Below are 25,196 nucleotides of genomic sequence, written 5' to 3'. Positions count from 1 at the left end.
TTCTTTAAGTTCAGAACCATTGTTTCTGAATTAACAATGTCACTCTCCATCCTAATGAAGAACTCAACCATATTATGGTCACTCTTGTCCAAGGGATGTTGCCACAACAAGATTGCTAACTAACCCTTCCTCATTACTCAATACCCAGTCTAAAATAGCCTGCTCTCTCGTTGGTTCCTCTACATGTTGATTTAGATAACTATCACGCATACATTCCAAAAAATCCTCTTCCTCAGCACCCCTGCCAATTTGATTCACCCAATCTATATGTAGATTGAAGTCACCCATTATAACTGTTTTGCCTTTGTCGCACACATTTCTAATTTCCTGTTTGATACCATCTCCAACTTCACTACTACTGTTAGGTGGCCTGTACACAACACCCACCAGCGTTTTCTGCCCCTTAGTGTTTCGCAGCTCTACCCATACCGATTCCACATCCTCCAAACTAATGTCCTTCCTTTCCATTGCATTAACCCCCTCTCTAATCAGTAACGCTACCCCACCTCCTTTTCCTTTCTCTCTATCCCTCCTGAATATTGAATATCCCTGGATGTTCAGCTCCCAGCCTTAGTCACCCTGGAGCCATGTCTCCGTGATCCCAACTATATCATAGTCATTAATAGCTATCTGCACATTCAACTCATCCACCTTATTACGAATGCTCCTTGCATTGAGACACAAAGCCTTCAGGCTTGTTTTTACAACGCTCTTACCCCTTATACAATTATGTTGAAAAGTGGCCCTTTTTGATTTTTGCCCTTTTTGATTTTTGCCCTGGTTTTGTCTGCCTGCCACTTTTACTTTTCACCTTGCTACCTATTTCTTCTACCCTCATTTTACACCCCTCGGTCTCTACGCTCACACATTTAAGAAACCCTTTCCCTTTAACTCCATCCTCCACGATCCCATTCAACACCCCACCCCCCTTATTCAGTTTAAAGCCACCCGTGTAGCAGTGGCAAACCTGCCTGCCAGAATGCTGGTCCCACACCTGTTAAGATGCAATCCGTCCCTTTTGTACAGTTCCCACTTACCCCAAAACAGATCCCAGTGATCTAAGAATCTAAATCCCTGCCCCGTGCACCAGTTCCTCAGCCACACGTTCAGGTCCCGTATCTCCCTGTTCCTGCTCTCGCCAGCACGGGGAACTGGAAGCAAACCGGAGATAACAACCCTGGAGGTCCTGCTTTTCAACATTTTTCCGAGCTCTCTAAAGTCACGCTGCAGAATATTCATCCCCTTCTTTCCGACATCGTTTGTGCCGACAAGCACTACCACTTCCGGATGTTCACCTTCGCCCTTGAGGATTTTCTGCACTCTGTCCGTGACATCCTGGATCCTGGCACCGGGAAGGCAGCACACCATCCTCGCATCCCGTCTGTTGCCGCAGAAACCCCTGTCCGTACCTCTCACGATGGAGTCTCCCACTACAATGGCCTTGCCTGCCTTAGGCCTTTTTGGTTTTGGCTCAACAGTCCTATTCGCATCACCTATTCCTTCTCTCCATAGATGCTGCCTCACCCTGCTGAGTTCCTCCAACATATTTGTCTACCTTGAAATATTGTGTTCAGTTTTGGTCACCCTGCTATAGGAAGGGTGTTGTCAAGCTGGAAAGGGTGCAGAGAAGATTTACGAGGATGTTGCCAAGACTCGAGGGCCTGAGCTACAGTGAAAGGTTGAGCAGGCTGGGACTATTCCTTGGAGTGCAGGAAGCTGAGTGGTGATCTTATAGAGGTGTGCAAAATCATGACAGGACTAGATGGGGTAAATGCACAAAGTCGTTTTCCCAGGATAGAGGATTGTAAAAGTGGAGGGCACAGGCATAATGTGAGAGGATAGAGATTGAAGATAGCCCTCAGAAGCTGCATTTTCACTCAGAAGGAAGTCTGTATACGGAACAAGCTGCCAGAGGAAACTATAGAAGCGGCTACAATTGTGACTTTTAAAAGACATTTGGACAATAGCTGGATAGAAAAGGGTTGAGAGATATACATACGGAACTGCAGATCTTGCGTAAAAATGCTGGAGTAACTCAGCGGGTCAAGCAGCATCTCTGGAGAACATGGACACAGAGTGCTGGAGTAACTCAGCGGGTCAGGCAGCAGCTGTGGAGAACATGGATAGGTGACGTTTCGGGTCGGGACCCTTCTTCAGACTGATTGTAATGGGGGGGGGGGGGGGAGAAAGCTGGAAGAGTGGAGGGAGTGGGACACAGCCTGGCAAGTGATTGTTCCAGATATGGACTACCTGAGTGAAAAAACAGCTGCTAAGCTCCCTCTTAAATCTCTATCCTCTCACCATGTTTTACAATACAGGTGAGGGGGGCTGAGCTGATGGGTGGACACTGGCTGGAGATGAAAAGGAGTTATAGTTAATCCAGGGAGCACCCTGGTAAACCTCTAATCCCTCTCCAAATTCTCCACATGCTTGCTGTACGTTCAATACGAAATAAGAAAAAATATAGTTAAAACTAGACTAAGTGGGACCGTTGGGTCACAGCATCACATGGGAGGGCTGGTCCCCAAACGTAATATTCTACCTCTCCACCTATTCCAATATTGGTGGCTTTCTGGAGCGCTAGTATGGGTGTTGTGGGCTAAAGGGACTGGTTTCCAGAGGGCTAGTATGGACATTGTGTGCAGAATGGATTCTTGGGCCGGCGGCTCAGTCACTCAAGCCTGTTGTGCTGGCAGCTCACTCACGGCTGGTGGGCTGGCTGTTGACTCACGGCTGTTCCTTGAAATTCCAAGCAGGGTGCAAGGCCACTAAAGACAGCGAGTCATGACCTCTTGCAGAGTGAGCCACGCCCACACTTCTGGGTTTTACAATCCCTCCCACCAGAAGGGGCGTGGCCTTCATGGTGTGATTGACAGGAGAGAGAATCTCAACATTTCTTAAACACTAATAACTCTTTTATTTTTCATCGATGGGAAAACTCCTCAGCACCTGATGAGCGGAGGGGGACTCTGAGTAAGGTGGCCAAAAATTACAGCTGTACGTGGTAGCGCTTTTTCTAAAATCAATATAAAGCATAAACAGGAAGTAGTCAAGATTAGACTTTTAATTATATAGAAGGCAGGGCAACTTGAATTAGGCAAGGCAACTTTAATTAGGCAAGGCAACTTTAATTAGGCAAGGCAACTTTAATTAGGCAAGGCAACTTTAATTAGGCAAGGCAACTTTAATTAGGCCAGGCAACTTTAGCATTTCCAAACCTTTGGCAAGGCAACTTTAGCATTTCCAAACCAAAGGTAAGGAAACTTTAGCATTTCCAAACCAAAGGCAACACAGCTTCAGCATTTCCAAACCAAAGGCAACACAGCTTTAGCATTTCCAAACCAAAGGCAACACAGCTTTAGCATTTCCAAACTATATTTTCAAACCACATTAAGGGCACTGACGGGTCAGTAAAACCACTCACAGTTTAGTAGACGTGTTCAGTGTTATTCACAGCTCAGACTGAGAGACGTGACCCTCTCGCTCGAGGAGAGAGAATCTCAACATTTTTTAAACACTAATAACTCTTTTATTTTTCATCGATGGGAAAAATCCTCTTGTCCTGCGCAGCGGAGGGGGACTGAGTAAGATGGCCAAAAATCGCAGCATTTTTTCTAAATTCAATATACAGAACAACAGGAAGTGAGAGAGAAGAAGGGAGGGAAGGAGAGGAGGGAGGGAGGTAAGGAGGGTGGGAGGGAAGGGAGGGAGGGGGAATGAGATGGAAGGAGGAGAGGAGGAAGGGGGAAGGAGAGGGGGGGAGGAGGAGGGAGGGAGGGAAGGAGGGAAGAAGGAGAGGAGGGAAGAAGGGAAGGACGGAGGGGAGGAAGGAGGGAGGAGGGAGGGAGGGAAAGAAGGAGAGGGAAGGAGGGTGGGAGGGAAGGAAAGAGGGAGGAGGGAAGGAATTGAATTGGTTACATGCTATTAGCCACATATATATCTCTACAAGGAGGAGGAGAAGAAGAAAGAGGGGAGCAGAATGAAGAGGAGAGAGATGAATGGGGAGATAGGGAGGAGGCAGGTTCCATTTTATCATTTAAAATTAAATTGGGTAGGTATATGGACGGGAAAGGAATGCAGGGTTATGGTCTGAGTGCAGGTAGATGGGACTAGGGGAGAATAAGTGTTCGGCACGGACTTGTAGGGCCGAGATGGCCTGTTTCTGTGCTGTAATTGTTATATGGTTATAAGTGGTCAAGATCAAACTTTTAGTAATATAGATATCAGTAAGATAATTTACTGTTTGTTTTTAAATTGAAATTGAAATGTAACAAGATACCTCAGTAAATGTTACGAAATTCGATAATCCAACCTTTATCCCATGGTGAAGAGACGAAGGAACTTTAATTGATAATTTCTAAGCTACCCGGTTAAAGGTCACAGGATTGTGATGTTTATTTTTCTGTTTTGTCATTTTGTTATCAGCTGCTTTCCCAAGACAAACCTGGTAAGTGGTAGAGTGTAGACTAGCAGGCTACGTGCGTTCGTACACGTGTAGTATCTGTTCGCAGACTATGTGAAGCAAGTGTGTGTCCCCTGTGTCACTATCTGTCCACACGGGTCCCCATGCACTGTCCTTAAAAACAGACTGAACAGCTCCACCTTCTGGCTTCCTGAGGGAGAGTCCGGGAAGGTATGTTGTGGGTGCTTCAGGGAGACTGGTTTGCGAATTCTGAAAACACTACACACCTCTGGTGTTCCTCGGCCCCACGATTCACAACGACAGTGCGTTCATTCATGTATAATAATATCCCAGGAGTTATGAGAGTTTACTTGTCACATAAACCAGCAGGCCCACCAACACAATAACACACAGATAAATATATAACATTCAAAACTACAATAATAACTATTCCTAGGTAACCAGACCATAATATTGTAAGGCCACAGCTAGAACATATTCCATAGAAGATCACAGTTGCTGAGGTTAGACAATAAACAATAGGTGAAGGAGTAGGCCATTCGGCCCTTTGAGCCAGCACTGCCATTCAATATGATCATGGCTGATCATCCACAATCAGTACCCTGTTCCTGCCTTTTCCCCATATCCCTTGACTCCGCTATCTTTCACGGCTCTATCCAACTCTCTCTTGAAAGCATCCAGTGAATTGGCCTCCACTGCCTTCTGAGGTTGAGAATTCTAGATTCATAACTCTCTGTGAAAAAGTTTTTCGTCATCTCCGTTCGAAATGGCTTACCCCTTATTCTTAAAATGTGGCCCCTGGTTCTGGACTTCCCCCAACATCGGGAACATGTTTCCTGCCTTTAGCATGTCCAAACCCTTAATAATATTATAAGATACCCTCTCATCCTTCTAAATTCCAGAGTATACAAGCCCAGCTGCTCCATTCTATCAACATGTGACAGTCCAGTCAACCCAGAAATTAACCTTGTGAAGTTAATGTTGTTAATGTTGTGCGGTGTTAAAGAGCCTGATGGTTGTTGGGAAGAAGCTGTTCTTGAACCTGGAGGTCACGGTTTTCAGGCTCCTGTACCTTCTTCCCGATGGTCACAGCGAGATGAGAGCGTGGCTAGGGTGGTGTGGGTCTCTGATGATGCTGGCGGCAATTTTGATCCCTTCGATGATGGGGAGGTCAGTACCTGTGATGGACCTTCGATGGTGAGGAGGTCAGTACGTGTGATGGACCTTCGATGGTGGTGAGGTCGGTACGTGTGATGGACCGGGCAGTGTCCACCACTCTCTGTAGTCTCCTTCATTCCTGGATGATCATGTTACAGAACTAGATCGTGATACGAGCAGTCCGTACACCTGTAGAAGTTCAAGAGAATATTTGCTGACAGACTGAATTTCCGTAATTTCCGAAGGAAGTAGAGGCATTGATGAGTTTTCTATGTGATTGTATCGATGTGCTAATGGTTTTCTAATTATAACTTTCATCAACACCTGAAACAGTATAAAAGCATTGACAAATATTTGGAACTTATTTTGTCGACACGTGATTGTCTCACATGAAGGCGGCCAGTCTTGGGTTAAAGTTTGGCCAATGTGTGCCGAGCTGCAGTCTCTGTCACAGTCCGATGATGGCCACATAAACAGAGGGAACAGAACCAGCTCGCTGTGACACCCACTGCTGCGTCTCCTACCACTAGACAACAGCATATCAGCTGCACCATCAGGGACATACAAGAGCAGGGTCGCAGGTGGGGCTATTTGGTGGTGAGGGGCTCAGCCCCGACCTCACAGAATTTTAATGATCGACCAGGCTAAATTCAGACCTGTGATGAAATGTAGACACAGGAACTGCAGATATTGGATGCATAGGAACTGCAGATACTTGACACAGAGTGCTGGAGTAACTCAGCGGCTCAAGCAGCATCCATGGAGAACATCGACACAGAGTTTCATAGAGTGATACAGTGTGGAAACAGGCCCTTTGGCCCAACTTGCCCACACCGTCCAACAATGTCCCAGCTACACTAGTCACACTTGCCTGCGCTTGATCCATATCCCTACAAACCTGTCCTATCCATGTGCATGTCTAACGGTTTCTTAAACAATGGGATAGTCCCAGCATCAACCTCTTCCTCTGGCAGCTTGTTCCATATACCCACCACCCTTTGTGTGAAAAAGTTACCCTTCAGATTCCTATTAAATCTTTTCCCCTTCACCTTGAACCTATGTCCTCTGGTCCTCAATTCCCCTACTCCGGGCAAGAGACTCTGTACATTTACCCGATCTATTCCGCTCATGACTTTGTACACCTCTGTAAGATCTCCCCTCATCCTCCTGGGCCTGGCAGACATTGACACAGAGACAACAACCTCGCTGCTCAACACCCGGCTTGAGATCTAACTATTCCTTTTGTTTATTTATGTTTCATTCGCAAGAAGAAGAATCTTCCTGTGCTCCATGGAATAGAGGCCCAGCCTACTCAACCTCTCCCTAGAGCTCACACCCTCTAGTCCTGGCAACATCCTCGTAAATCTTTTCTGAACCCTTTCAAGCTTGACAACATCTTTCCTATAACATGGTGCCCAGAACTGAACACAATATTCTAGATGCGGTCTCACCAACATCTTATATAACTGCAACATAACCTCCCAATCTCTAAACTCAATACTCTGACTGATGAAGGCCAAAGTGCCAAAAGCCTTTTTGACCACCTTATCTACCTGCGACTCCACCTTCAAGGGACCATGCACCTGTACTCCTAGATCCCTCTGCTCTACAACATTACCCAGAGGCCTACCATTTACTGTGTAGGTCCTGCCCTTGTTCGACGTCCCAAAATGCAACACCTCACACTTCTCTGTATTAAATTCCATCAACCATTCCTACGCCTATCTGGCCAATCGATCCAGATCCTGCTGCAATCGTTCACAACCATCTTCACTATCTGCAAAACGACACTTTTGTATCATCAGCAAACTTGCTAATCTTGCCCTGTAGTTTCTCATACAAATCATTGATGTAGATGACAAACAGTAACGGGCCCAGCACCGAACCCTGAGGCACACCACTAGTCACAGGCATCTAGTCCGAGAAGCAACCTTCCACCATCACCCTCTGCTTCCTTCCATGGAGGCAATTTGTTATCCATTCAACTATCTCTCCTTGGATCCCATGTGATCTAACCTTCCAGAGCAGCCTACCATGCGGAACCTTGTTGAATGTCTTACTGAAGTCCATGTACACAACATCTACACAGAGAGTGGTGAATCTGGAATTCTCTGCCACACAATGTAGTTGAGGCCAGTTCATTTGCTATATTTAAGAGGGAGTTAGATGTGGCCCTTGTGGCTAAAGCGATCAGTGGGGTATGGAGAAAAGGCAGGTACAGGATACTGAGTTGGATGATCAGCCATGATCATATTGAATGGTGGTGCAGGCTCAAAGGTCCGAATGGCCTACTCCTGCACCTATTTTCTATGTTTCTATCTGCAGCCCTGCCCTCATCGACCTTTTTGGTCGCCTCTTCCAAAAAATCAATCAGAATTGTGAGACACAATCTCCCATGTACAAAACCATGCTGATTCTCCCTAATCAGCCCTTGCCCATCCAAATGCCTGTATATCTTATCCCTCAGAATACTCTCTGGTAACTTTCCAACTACAGATGTTGAGCTCACCCGCTTATAGGTCCCAGCATTTACCCTGCAGCCCTTCTTGAAAAGAGCACAACATTTGCCACCCTCCAGTCTTCTGGCACCTCTCCTGTATTTAACAACGACTCGTAAATTTAAACCAGAGTGCTGGACTAACTTAGCGGGTCAGGCAGCATCTCTGGAGAACATGGACAAAGAGTGCTGGAGTAACTCAGCGGCTCAGGCAGCATCTTTGGAGAACATGGACACAGAGTGTTGGAGTAACTCAATGGGTCAGGCAGCATCTCTGGAGAACATGGATAGGTGACGTTTCGGATTGGGACCCTTCAGACATTGCAGTGTTGGGGGATAGGGGGCAGGACAAAGCTTTGTAGGTGGTTGGTAGATAAAAGACACAAAGTGCTGGAGTAACTCATTGAGTCAGGCAGCAACTCTGGAGTGATAGGTAGATGCAGGTATAGACTAAGGAATTGATTGTTGACTTCAGAAGGTTGAGGATCCACAATCCTGTCTTCATCGATGGATCAGTGGTGGAGAGAGTCAACAACTTCACGTTCCTGGATGTGCACATCTCTAGATCTGTCCTGGACCCAGCACATTGATGCAATCCTAAAGCCCATTAACACCTTGACTTCCTTGAAAGATTGCGGGGATTCGGTATGCCAGAGAGGATTCTCTTGATCTTCTACAGGTGTACAGTAGAGAACATATTGACCTGTTGTAACACAGGCTGATTCGGCAACTCGAACGCCCAGGAGTGAAGAAGATTACAAAAAGTGATGAACACTGCCCAGTCCATCACGGGTACTCACCTCCCCACCATTGAAGGGATCTACAGGAGTCACTGCCTCAAAAAAGCAGCCAGCATCATCAGAGACCCACACCACCCTGACTGTTGGCTTTTGTCGCCGTCGTCTAACAGTCAACAACAGGACAACTGCTGAACCTCACTCAGCACATTGAAGATGGCTTTGAGTGGAAGCTGATCACAGGTGCAGTAATTGTACACTTGTCCGCAGTATATGACATTAAACCACCATACCATGAAAGCCAAACTGCAGGACTCTAATCTTGTCCAGTTCGTCATGACAATGATGGAGAACCGCTGCTTCTTCGCAAGCCTGAATGGTCAGAACAGCCGTAGGAGACGCCAAAAGAATGGTCTACAACAGGGCAGTGTCCTTGCCCCAACGCTGTTCAATATATACATCAATGACCAACCCATCACCCCGAAAACTAGGTTGTTTCTGTATGCCGATGACTTATGCATCGCAACGCAATCCTCACACTTCAGCCAGATTTGGACCGTACTAGAAGCTGCACTGCAGAATACGCCAACATACCACCAACACAACTCCCTGCGCCCAAACCCAACAACAACGCAAAGCGCAGCTTTCCACCTCCTGAACCGGGATGCGAAACATCAACTGCAGGTGCGATGGAATGATGTCCTGGTGGAACACTGCAAAGCCCCAATGTACCTAGGTGTTGTCCTCGATCGTACGTTATCATATCACCAACACGTTGAGAAAACCAAGGCAAAGGTCAACACACAGAACAATGTCATCGAAAAATTGGCAAACAGCTCATTTGGAAGTGACCCAACAACAATCCACATTGCAGCCCTCGTGCTCTGTTTCTCAGTGGCAGAATATGCAAGCCTCGTCAGGAGCCGCTCTAAACATGCACGCAAGGTGGACTCTGCATTGAACACTGCCTGCAGGAAAACCACAGGATGCCTGAAGCCGAGAAAGGTGGAACATCTGTACGAGTTGGCAGGCATCGACGAACCATCTCGAAGACGTGATTGGGTAGCTGCAGTGGAACGCTTCAATGTGGACACAGACCCCCGCCACCCCTTGCACAATCACCAACATGCCAAGAAATGCCTGAAGAGTCGGAACAGCTTCGTGGAACTAGAGCCAACCGTACCATGCACCAAAACCAAACCATATAACCATATAACAACAGATGACACCAGGACACCACCTGTCTTATACCCCTTGGAAAGCCCTAAACCGCTTCCGCACTGGAGTGGGACGTTGCGGACTCAACCTGAAGAAGTGGGGCCTCTCGAACACTGACCAGCGCAACTGTGGAGAGGTACAGATAATGGCCCACCTACTGACTTGCAGCGGAGAGACATGCACTGCGGACGATCTCCGCAGAGGCACACTGGCTGTGGCAAAGCGATGGCAGAACGTCGTCTGACACACAAGTGAAGGAGCGAACGAACCACCCTGGCCACGCTCTCATCTCGCTGCTACCATCGGGAAGAAGGTACAGGAGCTTGAAAACCGTGACCTCCAGGTTCAAGAACAGCCTCTTAGTAACCATCAGGCTCTTGAACACTGCCCAACACTAACCTCAGCTGAGTACCATGGTCTGTCTTTTGTGGCACTAAGTACTTTGGGGTGTATTTGCACTAGTATTGTGATTATTAATGTATAGTTTATTGTATATTATCTACACAATGTACTGTGTGTACGGGTCTGCTGTGCTGCAGCGTTACAGTATCCTTGTGGCGTGGGTACAGATGATGGTTTAATACTCGATGCTGGGGTGTGATGACCAAGTCAACACTTGTTTTGTCTTCAGGCCTCCCAGCTGCCCCTGGAGTCCTGTCCTCTCCTTCTCTTCGTCAATCCAAAGAGCGGGAGTTTGAAAGGATGCGAGCTGCTGCACTCTTTCCGGAAACTTCTGAATCCTCATCAGGTCTTTGACCTTACAAATGGAGGTCCTTTGCCAGGGTAAGACTTAGGTTAGTGGAACTGACTGTGACACATACGGGTTGGGTTTGTAGAGACACTCCACGTGATGGAAGACAAGAACATCACTGATCTCGGGGAGAGACACAGTGCCAACTGCCTGACTATGCCCACCGTTCCACAGCACATCGAGCGGCAAACCCTGGCAAATATCACGCCAGCAAGATGGGCCCAATCCTCACCCTCACCTTCACTCGCACCCGCACCCCGTCACATCCTCACCCTCACCCCATTCCCTCCATCGCCCCCAAACCCCCACGCACCAACCCCTCACCCCCAACACCCACTCCCACCTCAAACCCCACCCCACTCCCCACCCACACACACCCACTCCCACCCCAAACCCCCACACACACCACTCCTCACCCCAAACCCCCACACACCCACTCCCCACCCCCACACACCCACTCCTCACCCCAAACACCCACTCCCCACCCCCACACACCCACTCCTCACCCCAAACCCCCACACACCCACTCCTCACCCCACACACCCACTCCTCACCCCAAACCCCCATACTCCCATTCCTCACCCCCACAAGCCCCACACTCCTCACCCCCCCCCCCCACCCACACACCCCACTCCTCACCCCCAAACCCCCACACACCCACGCATCCACTCCCCCACCCCCACACCCCCCCCCCACACCCCCACTCCCACCCCAAACCCCCACACACCCTCCTCACCCTCCCCACAACACCCACTCCTCACCCCAATCCCCCACACCCCATTCCTCACCCCCAAAGCCCACACACACCACTCCCTCACCCCAAACACACCCACCCACTCCTCACTCCCCCCAAACCCCCACACACCCACTCCTCACCCCCAACCCCCACTCACACCCCAAACCCCCACACCCCCCCCCAAACCCCACACATCCCACTCCCACCCCCCCCCCACACACCCACTCCTCCACTCCCCACCCGCACACTCCCACTCCTCACCCCCAACCCCCCAACCCCATACTCCCATTCCTCACCCCCAAACCCCCACACCCACCCACTCCTCACCCCACACACCCACTCCTCACCCCACCCACACACCCCTCCTCCTCCCCCCCCAACCCACCCACTCCCACCCCCCACTCCCCCCCCACCCCTCACCACCCACTCCTCACACCCCCAAACTACCACACATCCCCACTCCTCACCCCCACATACCACCCACTCACCTCCCACACCCCCACACCCCACTCCTCACCCCCAAACACCCACTCCTCACACCCCACACACCCACTCACCACACACCCCCACTCCTCACCACACATCCACTCCCCACCCCCCCACACACCCACTCCTCACCCCAAACACCCACTCCTCACCCCCCACACCCACTCCTCACCCCCAAACCCCCACACACCCACTCCTCACCCCCACACACCACACTCCTCACCCCCACACACCCACTCCTCACCCCCACACACCCACTCCTCACCCCCACACACCCACTCACCCCCAACCCCCCACACACCCACTCCTCACCCCCAAACTACCACGCATCCACTCCCCACCCCCACACACCCACTCCTCACCCCCCACACACCCACTCCTCACCCCCATACATCCACACACCTCACCCCCACACACCCGCCCCTCTGGACCAATCGCTGACAAGTCCAGCACCCCGGCAACATCATGTCTGTTATTGGACTTTTCTGTTGAGCAATGCAGCCTTTCAGTTTGTTGGCTTTTAGGCGCCCCACCCTTTTGGTTAGTTTGCATTTATGCGTCCCATCCTTTCGGTTAGTAGGCGTTTCGTCTTCGGACTCTTTCGGTTCATTGGCGTTTCGGCCTTGCTTCCATTCAGTTGTTTGGCTTCGGCTTCTTTGCTTCGGCTTCTTGCCTGTCAGCGCCATGTCCGCACACATCACCCTCACCCCCTCACCCACATCTCATCACCTCACCCTCACCCCCACACACTCACCCCCACACCATCACCCCGCCCCCTCCTTCACCCACACCCTCACCCCCATCACGCAAGCACGGACAGTGCTAACAGGGACTGTGTCTCTCCGCAGGGTGCACACGTTCCGGCAGGTGCCGTGTTTCCGGATCGTGGTGTGCGGGGGTGATGGCACGGTGGGCTGGGTGCTGGGAGTGCTGGAGGAGGTTCGACACAAGCTGGCCTGCACGATGCCCCCCGTGGCTGTACTACCCCTCGGGACAGGTGAGCTGACCCCAGAGTGTCACACCAAACGTGGGGGTCAACACGAGCAGTGGGGGCTGGGGGACAGGGGGAGAGATACTTGGAGGGGGTGTGGTGAGGAGTGGGGGTGATGGGTGTCCATTGAGTGACTGAGGGGGGCACGAGTGCAGGATAGTTATGTTGTTATTGAGTACGAGCGCAGACAGGCCCTTCAGCCCACCGAGTCCGCGCCCACCAGCCTCCCACACGTTAACACTAGCCTACACACGAGGGAGAACTTACATTTATACCAAGTCAATTAACACACAAACCTGTACGTCTTTGGAGTGAGGGAGGAAACCGAAGATCTCTGAGAAAACCCACGCAATCACGGGGTGAACATACAAACTCCGTACAGACAGCACACACAATCAGGATGGAAACTGGGTCTCTGGCGATGTTGTTGTACCTGCCTCAACTACCTCCACCACCTACTGTGTGAAAATGTTGCCTGTTAAATCTGTCCTCTCTCACCTTAAATTGATGCCCTCTGCTTCTTCTTGTTCTACCCCGTGAACAAAAACTTCACGCATGCACCCTATGTATTCATAAACTTATACACATGTATAAATCATCCTCAGCCTCCTGCACTCAAAATATTAAATTTCTAGCCTACCCTGTTTTTCTATATCAGAGTGACCGAAACTGAAGACAATTTTATACATGCCATCTTCACTACCCACTCCATCTCGGTTCAGGATTAGTTTAGTGTAGTTTAGAGATACAGCACAGAAACAGGCCCTTCGGCCCACCCACCGAGTTCGCACCCACCAGCGATCCCCACACACTTACATTATCCTACACACACTAGGGACAATGTTACATTTATACCAAGCTAATTAACCTACAAACCTGTACGTCTTTGGAGTGTGGGAGGAAACTGAAGATCTCGGAGAAATCCCACGCAGGTCACGGGGAGAACGTACAAACTCGGTACAGACAGCACTGGTAGTCGGGATTGAACCCGGGTCGCCGGCGCTGTGAGGCAGCAACTCTACCGTGACAAAGTCTGAAAAAGGAATGTGTCTTGTAAAGTGAATTGATGGAGTTAGATAGAAGGTTAAGCCCCTGTCCCACTTTCACGACCTCGGACGACGTTAAACGACCTAAATAAAAATCAAGGTCGCGGTAACCTACAACCTCCTACGACCTTCCATGAATATGTCTACGGCCTCCTATGACTATGTTGAAGAACTCCCACGGCTATGTTGAAGACCTCCCACGACTATGAAGGAGACCTTCTACCTCGTTCGACTATTTTGGAGACTGGCTTCGACCATGTACGTTTTACTGCTGTTTGCAGTAGCCCTTTTGCTTCAGCAGCCTTTTAAGAAACGCAGAAGGGGAAGAGCAAGGGTGAAGAGGAGGCACAAGAAGTCTCAATGGGTGAATGGAGATGATGTGATGGACTGTCCCAGTACACCAGGCGACTGGAAGAGAGTGGTGCTGGGCTTTAACAAAAGATGGAACTTTAAGCACACATGTGGGGCAGTGGATGGCAAGCATGCCATTCTTGTCCCTGTCCCTGTACCCCTCATTTTCCTTTTTGTACAGGATGGCATTCTGCTGGAACCATTCCTCAAGGTCCCCCTCCTGCTGCCTGGTGAAGGTGTAGGACATAACCTTTCTCCAGCCCTCCCTCACCACCAATGGGGCATCTGCCTCTGATGCTGTGTCAGACTCAGGACAAAGGGCTGCTTTGCTGCCTTCAAAGTATGGGGTGGAGGTGTGGACATATACTACCATCCTGGTCTCCTCCTCCAGGGGTCTCTCATGCAGGGCTACCTCCTCCTGCACTATCACCTCCTGTGGCATCACCTCCTGCCACTCCTCCTGGGTGGGCAACACCTGCATGGCAATTTTTTTTTAGGGTTGTGCCCTCCCTCTGCGCTGCTGCCTTTTTGGTGCCATCTCTAAAACGCAAGTCTCCTCTCCAAAAAACCCTCCAGCTATGAATTAACATGCCTTGGAGTGACAGAGGTGACGTTCTGCAGTTTAAATAACCTTTTTTTCTACCGGCCTTTTTTTTCACCCCGGAGCTATTACCTTCGACTGCCTCCGACCACCTACAACTACCTACGACTACCTGTGACTTGCATCACGACCTGCTTCAACCTACTACGAGTAAAAAGTATCGATTTTTTCCATGCCGACCTTTTTTTTACTTGTGGACATTTTTTATCAGGCTAGAGAAGACGCCGTGACCTACTTGATGCCACGAGTACCTTCGACTAGTATCACGATCTGATACGACCTCGTGGCGACCATGCTGCGAGTATGAGTCAAGGACAAACTCGGCAGAGGTCGTGAATTAGGTCGTGAAAGTGGGACAGGCGTTTAAAACAGCTGCACCACTGAGCTGTAAATCTATGACAAGTCCGAGTGCCACATGTTAAGGTCAGGACTAGGAGATAGCACAGCCCAATGTGTGGCTTTAGAGCTGGTACAGGAGGGAGGACCAAGTACTTCGATCATTGCAATCAGCTGGGACACACAGTGACTGGTCGGCACAGTGACGCAGCTGGTAGAGCCGCTGCCTCACAGCCTCAGAAGCTCAGGTTCGATTCTGACCTCAGGTGCTGACTGTGTGGAGTTTGCATGAATTCCAAATGACCGCGTGGGTTTCCTCCGGGTTCTCTGGTTTCCTCCCACATCCCAAAAATGTGCGGGTTTGTGGGTTAATTGGCCTGCTGCAAATTGCCCCAGTTGTGTAGGGAGTGGATGAGAAGGTGGGATAATGTAGAACTAGTGAAATATGGTTCTCTGCACGCTGCCCATCAGTTCCAGAGACCAAGTCCAATGTCCACAATGGGGTAGAGGTGAATCGGACAGTACCCTAGCTTATGGAAGCCTGAGAACAGAGAGGAAGAAGCTGTTGGGGGTTCAGTATTGATGTGGATAGAGAACTGGCTGGCAAACAGGAAGCAAAGAGTAGGAGTAAACGGGTCCTTTTCACAATGGCGGGCAGTGACTAGTGGGGTACCGCAAGGCTCAGTGCTGGGACCCCAGCTATTTACAATATATATTAATGATCTGGATGAGGGAATTGAAGGCAATATCTCCAAGTTTGCGGATGACACTAAGCTGGGGGGCAGTGTTAGCTGTGAGCAGGATGTTAGGAGACTGCAATGTGACTTGGATAGGTTGGGTGAGTGGGCAAATGTTTGCAGATGCAGTATAATGTGGATAAATATGAGGTTATCCATTTTGGTTGCAAAAACAGGAAAGCAGACTATTATCTAAATGGTGGCCGATTAGGAAAAGGGGGGATGCAGCGAGACCTGGGTGTCATGGTACACCAGTCATTGAAAGTAGGCATGCAGGTGCAGCAGGCAGTGAAGAAGGCGAATGGTATGTTAGCATTCATAGCAAAGGGATTTGAGTATAGGAGCAGGGAGGTTCTACTGCAGTTGTGCAGGGTCTTGGTGAGACCACACCTGGAGTATTGTGTACAGTTTTGGTCTCCAAATCTGAGGAAGGACATTATTGCCATAGAGGGAGCGCAGAGAAGGTTCACCAGACTGATTCCTGGGATGTCAGGACTGTCTTATGAAGAAAGACTGGATAGACTTGGTTTATACTCTCTAAAATTTAGGAGATTGAGAGGGGATCTTATAGAAACTTACAAAATTCTTAAGGGGTTGGACAGGCTAGATGCAGGAAGATTGTTCCCGATGTTGGGGAAGTCCAGGACAAGGGGTCACAGCTTAAGGATAAGGGGGAAATCCTTTAAAACCAAGATGAGAAAAACTTTTTTCACACAGAGAGTGGTGAATCTCTGGAACTCTCTGCCACAGAGGGTAGTTGAGGCCAGTTCATTGGCTATATTTAAGAGGGAGTTAGAAGTGGCCCTTGTGGCTAAAGGGATCAGAGGGTATGGAGAGAAGGCAGGTACGGGATACTGAGTTGGATGATCAGCCATGATCATATTGAATGGCGGTGCAGACTCGAAGGGCTGAATGGCCTACTCCTGCACCTAATATCTATGTTTCTATGTTCCTGAGTCTGATGGTTCGCGCTTTCAGGCTTCTGTACCAGATGGGAGCGGGGAAAGCGGGAATGACTGGGGTGGGACAAGTCTTTGATTATGAGTTGCTTTGCCAAGCAAGTTGCAGGAGGTTTTCTCATGTTATTCAGGGGGGTTTAAATTAAATTGGTGCGGGAGGGGGATTGGGAGACAGTAATAGTGAAAAGTAGACAACAAATCTAGCAAGTCCAGTGGACAGAGCAGACAAGGGCAGGTGAGAGAGTGCGGGAGGGCAGCAGGGGCAGATGCATTTAGTATTGCTTTATTCTTGTCCCATCTATACAGTGAATAACCTCGTCTGTATGCTATCCAGTCAATCCACTGGAAGGCATGCTGACCTCTCGACAGCAAGTGTGGGCCACATGTATAACATCATGCGGGGAATAGATCGGATGGATGCACAGTGTCTCTTGCCCAGAGTAGGGGAATCAAGGACCAGAGGGCATAGGTTTAAGGTGAGAACGGAAAGATTGTACAAGGCATTGGTGAGGCCAATTCTGGAGTATGGTGTACAATTTTGGTCGAATAATTATAGGAAGGATGTCAACAAAATAGAGAGAGTACAGAGGAAGGTACACAAAAATGCTGGAGAAACTCAGCGGGTGCAGCAGCATCTATGGAGCAAAGGAAATAGGCGACATTTCTGGCCGAAACCCTTCTTCAGAGTACAGAGGAGATTTGCTAGAATGTTGCCTGGGTTTTAGCAACTAAGTTACAGAGAAAGGTTGAACAAGTTAGGTCTTTATTCTTTGGAGCGCAGAAGGTTAAGGGGGGACTTGATAAAGTTCTTTAAAATGATGAGAGGGATATAGTTGACGTGGATAAGCTTTTCCCATTGAGAGTAGGGGCGATTCAAACAAGAGGACATGACTTGAGAATTAAGGGACAGAAGTTTAGGGGTAACATGGGGGGGGAACTTCTTTACTCAGAGAGTGGTAGCTGTGTGGAATGAGCTTCCAGTGGAAGTGGTGGAGGCAGGTTCGATTTTATCATTTAAAAATAAATTGGATGGGAAAGGAATGGAGGGTTATGGTCTGAGTGCAGGTAGATGGGACTAGGGGAAAATAAGTGTTCGGCACGGACTTGAAGGGCCGAGATGGCCTGTTTTCTGTGCTGTAATTGTTATATGGTTATATTTAATAGGGACCCAAGGGGCAACTTTTTCACACAAAGCGTGGTAGGTGTATTGAACGAAGTGCCGGAGGAGGTAGTTGAGGTGGGTACTATCACAACATTTAAAAGACACTTGGACAGGTGCATGGATGAGAAAGGTTTAGAGGGATATGGATCAAATGCGGGCAGGTGGGGCTAGCTTGGATGGGGCAGCTTGGTCGGCAAGGACAAGTTGGGGCTAACAGCCTGTTTTCATGTTGTGTGACTACGATAGATTAGCAAAGAAATGACTGAGGGGAGATTTGATGTTTTATAAAACGCTGCGGATCTTGGGAGGGTTGAGCGCCAGACTAGATTGAAGATTTGGGAAAAACATAGAAACATAGAAAGTAGGTGCGAGAGTAGACCACCAGGTCCGTCGAGCCCGCACCGCCATTCGCTCATGGCTGAACACTAAACAGACACACTTACCCACAAACAGTAGACACAAGACACAGAACACAAGACACTACCCTCCCCCTTATACCGCTATCACCCCTCTCCACCCCAAGAACCTCGTGATCTCCTGGGGGAGGCAAAAAACCGGATAAAAACCCAGGTCCAATTCGGGAAAAAAAATCCGGGAAATTCCTCTCCGACCCCAATCCAGGCGATCGACACTTGTCCAGGAGATCACTCAGGTCTTACTATACTAACCATACCTAGGTCCATATCCCTGCCCTCTCCCCGTAGCCCCTTATCCCCTTGGCAGCTAAAAAACCATCTATTTTAGTCTTAAATATATTTAAAGTTTCTGCTTCCACTGCTCCCTGGGGCAGTGAATTCCATAAATTAACCACCCTCTGGGTGAAGAAGTTGGGAACAGGTTAGGAAAACTTTGATGAACTTTCTATTGTTTGTCTGCATTAGTTTCAATTGTTGCCGATGCAAGCCAATAATGAAATTGATATGGCTAAATGCTGTTAAAAATATTAAAAAATATATAATGGAATCCTGGACTATTATAACATATTTCATCTCAAGCAGGCTTTCGCCAGTAGATTAATAAGAGAGAGAGAGAAGCCCAGGCTTGCCCCAGGTTGCTGTGTATTGAGACAATGACCGATAACTTTGAAATGCGTCTACCAATTGATGAGAGAGAGAAGCCCAGACTATTCCCAGTAAGGGGTATTAAGACAAAGTCCGATGCCTTTGAGGTGTGCAGTGACAGGATGCCTTTGTTGCGACTGATGATTCACAAGAGACAAACTCAGATGCATCCTGTGGTAATGTGTATTGAATGTACCTCTGACCATGACTAACGTCTTTTGAATGTGCTTAGGTGACAAAAGTACAGTATAAAATACCATGTAATTCTTTGTTCAGGGAAGTGGAGTAAGGAGAGCCAAGTGTCTGTGTTGCTCACTTGGCTGGGGTTATCCTTGCCACTTCCATCGGCCGATAATTAGTAAAGTTTTGAATTTGTCTACCAAACCGTATTGTGAGTTGTCGGTTTATTAGGAAGTGAACCTGTTTGGTTATTTAAAAGTGAAACTTTCTCATTGGCGTAGTCGGCAGGAGTAAATAACACATATATTGGACGGCCGTTCACCCGTCACTTTTATGCAGATTATTTCCCATAGTCTCGAGTCTCTACTCTGCCCGACTTAATTTGTGAACGACAAACTTTTTTTAGCTTGCTAAGCCAATCACCAACCACTTCCCTGTGGCAACCTTTATGACAAATTATTTCTAGTTTGCAAAGCCAATCGCCGACTACGTTTACTGTAGCAAATTTTAGTAGCCAATCGCCGACCACGTTTACCGTGGCTAATTTTAGTAGCCACCTTATCAAAATGAGCTTTAAAGGGCTGTTTCCACACTGAGGGTTATATTTTCCTTTCAAAAGGCAATGACCTGGCCAGGGTGCTACGCTGGGGACCTGGTTACGCCAATGAGGATCCCTTCTCCATCCTGGTGGCCGTGGATGAGGCAGACGAGGTCCTGATGGATCGGTGGACAATCCTTCTTGATGGCCAGCAGCTTACTGAGAGCACTGAGAATGGAGCCTCTGAACTGGAACCACCAAAGGTACAGAACCAAAGGCCACTTGGAGAGTTACGTGGCATGAACATAAGTGATGAGCAGAATTAGGCCATTTGGTCCATCACGACTACTCTGCCATTCAAACATGGCTGATCTATCTCTCCCTCTTTCTCCCCATAACCCCTGATACCCATACTAATCAAGACTATCTATCTCTGACTATCTAACGGCCTCCACAGCCATCTGTCAGTGATTATTGAGCATCGAGTCATCGAGTGGGGGGATAGGCCATTGGGTATCTGCTTTGTAGATGCTGCATTGGTTATAAAGTCAAAGAGTCACACAGCAGGGACACAGGCCATTCGACTCAACCTGTCCAAGCCAACCAAGATGCTCCATCTATCTAGTCCCATATGCCTGCGTTTGGCTGTCTCTAAACCTTTCCTATCCATGTATCTGTCCATAGACACAAAAAAGCTGGAGTAACTCAGCGGGACAGGCAACATCTCTGGAGAGAAGGAATGGGTGACGTTTCGGGTCAAAACCCTTCTTCAGACTGAGTTACTGGAGACTGAGTTACTCTAGCATTTTATGTCTATCTGCCATCTATATCTCTCGTTTCCCTTTCCGGTCACTCTCAGTCTGAAGAAGGGTCTCGACCCGAAACGTCACCCATTCCCTCTCCCCATCTTTGGATTAAACCAGCATCTGCAGTTCCTTCCTATACATGTACCTGTCCAAATGTCTTTTCGATGTTGTTGTACCTGCCTCAATTACTTCCTCTGGCAGCTTGTTCATACACCCACCACCCTCTGAGTAAAAAATGACACCCTTCCTACAGCGGGGTGACTGGTGACCTCACCAACATCGTACAATCATATCATATCTATATACTTTTGAAACTCTGTGTGTGTGGGTGTGTGTCATTTTGCCTTTGAAACGTATCTCCTCGAAAGGGAATGGTGAATATTGGGACCTATGGGTGAGTGGTAGAGTATTGCGTTCTAGAACAAGCCCGCCCCCCCCCATCCCTCAATCTCTATCCCCCTCCCTCTCCACCCCCCTATCTAGCAATGCCTGCGCAGTTGGGGGTTACGCGCGAGTGGATAGGGCGGGAGATGGGGTAAAAGGAGCAAATTAATAATACTAATATAATATTAGGGGGGGGGGGTTAGTGTGCGTGTGTGTGTGCCGCCGATGGCCACCCCCCCCCCCCCCCCCCCCCCCCCCCCCCGCAACTGCGCGTTGAGGGGACGGGACCCAACGGGTCCCCCTTGGTCTCGTTGTAATATAAAATCCTCACACACACCCTCCAGCTCCATGCACACATGACCTGCTTTAGCCTTGAGTGGACCTACCCTTTGTCTAGCTACCCTCTTACTCCTAATATACAAATTAGTGCCTTGGACATCTCCTTAAATCTAGAAGATTTGCCCTTATTTACAAAACAGAACCTTATCAAAGGCATTGCTTAAATAGACAACAGGACATTGCCCTTGTCGACCTTCAGTATTACATCTTCAAATAACTCAATCAAATCCGTGAGACACGATCTACCATGCATAAAACCATGCTCAATATTCCTAACCCACCTCAGAGGCCCGGGAACCGTTGGAGCGAGTGGAGGAGGGTCAGGGCTGTGAGTATTTAAATCGAGCGCGGGGCTTGCTTTCACAGAGGCTCGGGAACCGTTGGAGCGAGTGGAGGAGGGTCAGGGCTTTTACCGAAATCTGTAACGTTCCACACTCCATAGGGGGGGGTTCTGGTGGAAGCCGCTGATTGGTGGAAGCAGCTGATTGGGTGCAACCTCAGGTTAGCATTTCTGCTTTCTGGTTAAAGGTACAGTGCTTTAGTAAAGGTACAGTGAGCTAAGGGTACAGTGCTTTAGTAAAGGTACAGTGCTTTTTGTTTATATAATAAAGGTATAGTTTAAAGTCAAGAGGGAGCAGCTGTTGTGAGTCAGATACCTGCTGATTTGTCCCAGCAGTTTCTATTGTATTATACTTGTATCGGATCCAGGGTAAGGCGGGAGAATGACAGCCAGTGTACTGTTCTGGATGTCAGATGTGGGAGGTCATGGTGTCGGATGGCCCTCCAGACGTCCACATCTGCACCAGGTGCAGCGAGATGGGGCTCCTAAGGGACCGTATTAGGATCCTGGAGCAGCAGCTCGATGACCTCTGTCTGGTCAGGGAGAGTGAGGAGGTCATAGAGAGGAGTTATAGGGAGGTGGTCACTCCAAAACCACGGGAGAGAGACAAGTGGGTCACGCTTAGGAAGGGCAAGGGGCAGAGGCAGGGATGAGTGAGTACTCCAATGTCGGTACACCTTGCAAATAAGTACTCCTGTTTGAGTACGGATGGGGGTGACAGCCTACCCGGGGGTAGCGACAGCGGACGGGCCTCCAGCACAGAGACCGGCCCTGTTGCTCCGATAGGTAGGGAAAAAATGAAGAGGGCAATAGTAATTGGGGACTCTATTGTTAGGGGGTCGGATAGGCGATTCTGTGGATGCAGTCGGGAGACCAGGATGGTGGTCTGCCTCCCTGGTGCCAAGGTCTCGGACGTGTCTCAAGGTCCAAGATATCCTGAAATCAGAGGGAGAGGAGCCTGAGGTCGTGGTACATATAGGTACCAATGACATAGGTAAAAAAAGGGAAGAGGTCCTGAAGGGAGGATTTAGGGAGTTGGGTGGAGAGTTAAGGAAAAGGACCAAAAGGGTAACAATCTCAGGATTACTGCCTGTGCCACGCAGCAGTGAGAGTAGGAATGGAGTGAGGTGGAGGATAAATGCGGGACTGGTGCAGAGGGCAGGGATTCAAGTTTCTGGATCATTGGGACTTTTGGGGAAGGTGGGACCTGTACAGAAAGGATGGGTTGCACTTGAACCTGAGGGGGACCAATATCCTGGCGGGGAAATTTGCAAAGGCTACTGGGGAGACTTTAAACTAGAATGGTTGGGGCGAGGGACTCAAATAGAGAAAGCTAGTAGACAGAATGGGAGGCAGGAAGCAGAAAAGGGAAGCACTCGGACACAAGAGGAGAAAGAAGAAAAAGGAAATAAACAGAATAAGAGGCGGGGGGTTTCTTAAATGTGCATATTTTAATGCTAGGAGCATTGTAAGAAAGGTGGATGAGCTTAGAGTCTGGATAGACACCTGGAAGTATGATGTTGTGGCGATCAGTGAAACGTGGTTGCAGGAGGGCTGTGATTGGAAACTAAATATTCCAGGATTTCGCTGCTTCAGGTGTGATAGAATTGGAGGGGCAAGAGGTGGAGGTGTTGCATTGCTAGTCAGGGAAGATATTACAGCAGTGCTTTGGCAGGATAGATTAGAGGGCTCATCTAGGGAGGGTATTTGGGTGGAACTGAGAAGTGGGAAAGGTGTAGCAACACTTATAGGGGTGTATTATAGACTGCCAAATGGGGAACGAGAATTGGAAGAGCAAATATGTAAGGAGATAGCAGATATTAGTAGTAAGCACAAGATAGTGATTGTGGGAGATTTCAACTTTCCACATATAGACTGGGAAACACATTCTGTAAATGGGCTGGATGGTTTGAAGTTTGTAAAATGTGTGCAGGATAGTTTTTTGCAGCAATACATAGAGGTACCTACTAAAGGAGGGGCAGTGCTGGACCTCCTGTTAGGAAATGAGACGGGACAGGTGGCAGAGGTATGCGTTGGGGAGCACTTCGGGTGCAGTGATCACAATACCATTAGTTTCAATATAATTATGGAGAGGGTCAGAACTGGACCTTGGGTTGAGATTTTTTGATTGGAGAAAGGCTAACTTTGATGAGATGCGAAATGATTTAAAAGGAATGAACTGGGACATTTTGTTTTATGGGAAAGATGTAGAAGAGAAATGGAGGACATTTAAAGGGGAATTTTTAAGAGTACAGAATCTTTATGTTCCTGTTCGGTTGAAAGGAAACAGTAAAAATTGGAAAGAGCCCTGGTTTTCAAGGGAAATTGGACATCTTGTTCGGAAAAAGAGGGAGATCTACAATAATTATAGGCAGCATGAAGTAAATGAGGTGCTTGAGTATATGGAAAGTAAAAAGAATCTTAAGAAATAAATTAGAAAAGCTAAAAGAAGATATGAGGTTGCTTTGGCAAGTAAGGTGAAAGTCAATCCAAAGGGTTTCTACAGCTATATTAATAGCAAAAGGATAACAAGGGATAAAATTGGTCCATTGGAGAGACAGAGTGGACAGCTATCTGCAGAGCCAAAAGAGATGGGGGAGATATTGAACAATTTTTTTTTCTTCGGTATTCACCAAGGAGAAGGATATTGAATTATGTGAGGTAAGGGAAACTAGTAGAGTAGCTATGGATACTATGAGTTTCAAAGTAAAAGAAGTACTGACACTTTTGAAAAATATAGAAGTGGATAATTCTCCAGGTCCTGACAGGATATTCCTTAGGACATTGAGGGAAGTTAGTGTAGAAATAGCCGGGGCTATGACAGAAATATTTCAAATGTCATTAGAAACGGGAATAGGCCCCGAGGATTGGCGTACTGCGCATGTTGTTCCATTGTTTAAAAAGGGTTCTAAGTGTAAACCTAGCAATTAGTGCAAACCTGTTAGTTTGACCAGTGGTGGGCAAATTAATGGAAAAGATACAGAGATAATATATATAAGCATCTGGATAAACAGGGTCTGATTAGGAACAGTCAACATGGATTTGTGCCTGGAAGGTCATGTTTGACTAATCTTCTTGAATTTTTTGAAGAGGTTACTAGGGAAATTGACGAGGGTAAAGCAGTGGATGTTGTCTATATGGACTTTAGTAAGGCCTTTGACAAGGTTCCTCATGGAAGGCTGGTTAAGAAGGTTCAACTGTTGGGTATAAATGCAGGAATAGCAAGATGGATTCAACAGTGGCTGAATGGGAGAAGCCAGAGGGTAATGGTGGATGGCTGTTTGTCGGGTTGGAGGCAGGTGACTAGTGGGGTGCCTCAGGGATCTGTGTTGGGTCCTTTGTTGTTTGTCATGTACATC

At 48.3% G+C, this 25,196-nt stretch overlaps 1 protein-coding gene across 2 annotated transcripts in view; it reads left to right on the top strand.

Annotated features, from left to right (window-relative positions):
• LOC129702146 (diacylglycerol kinase theta-like) overlaps positions 1 to 25,196 on the top strand; it is a 131,689-nt gene that overhangs the window by 90,390 nt on the left and 16,103 nt on the right. For both annotated transcript variants that reach the window (XM_055643757.1, XM_055643765.1), the window contains exons 16-18: positions 10,665 to 10,816; positions 12,855 to 13,003; positions 20,050 to 20,231. In XM_055643757.1, the coding sequence (XP_055499732.1) occupies positions 10,665 to 10,816; positions 12,855 to 13,003; positions 20,050 to 20,231 (483 nt within the window). The remainder of the gene's footprint in view (positions 1 to 10,664; positions 10,817 to 12,854; positions 13,004 to 20,049; positions 20,232 to 25,196) is intronic.

Source organism: Leucoraja erinacea, chromosome 1, assembly GCF_028641065.1.
Source record: "Leucoraja erinacea ecotype New England chromosome 1, Leri_hhj_1, whole genome shotgun sequence".
Classification (NCBI taxonomy): Eukaryota; Metazoa; Chordata; class Chondrichthyes; order Rajiformes; family Rajidae; genus Leucoraja; species Leucoraja erinaceus.
This window is presented reverse-complemented; position numbering and strand designations above follow the sequence as displayed.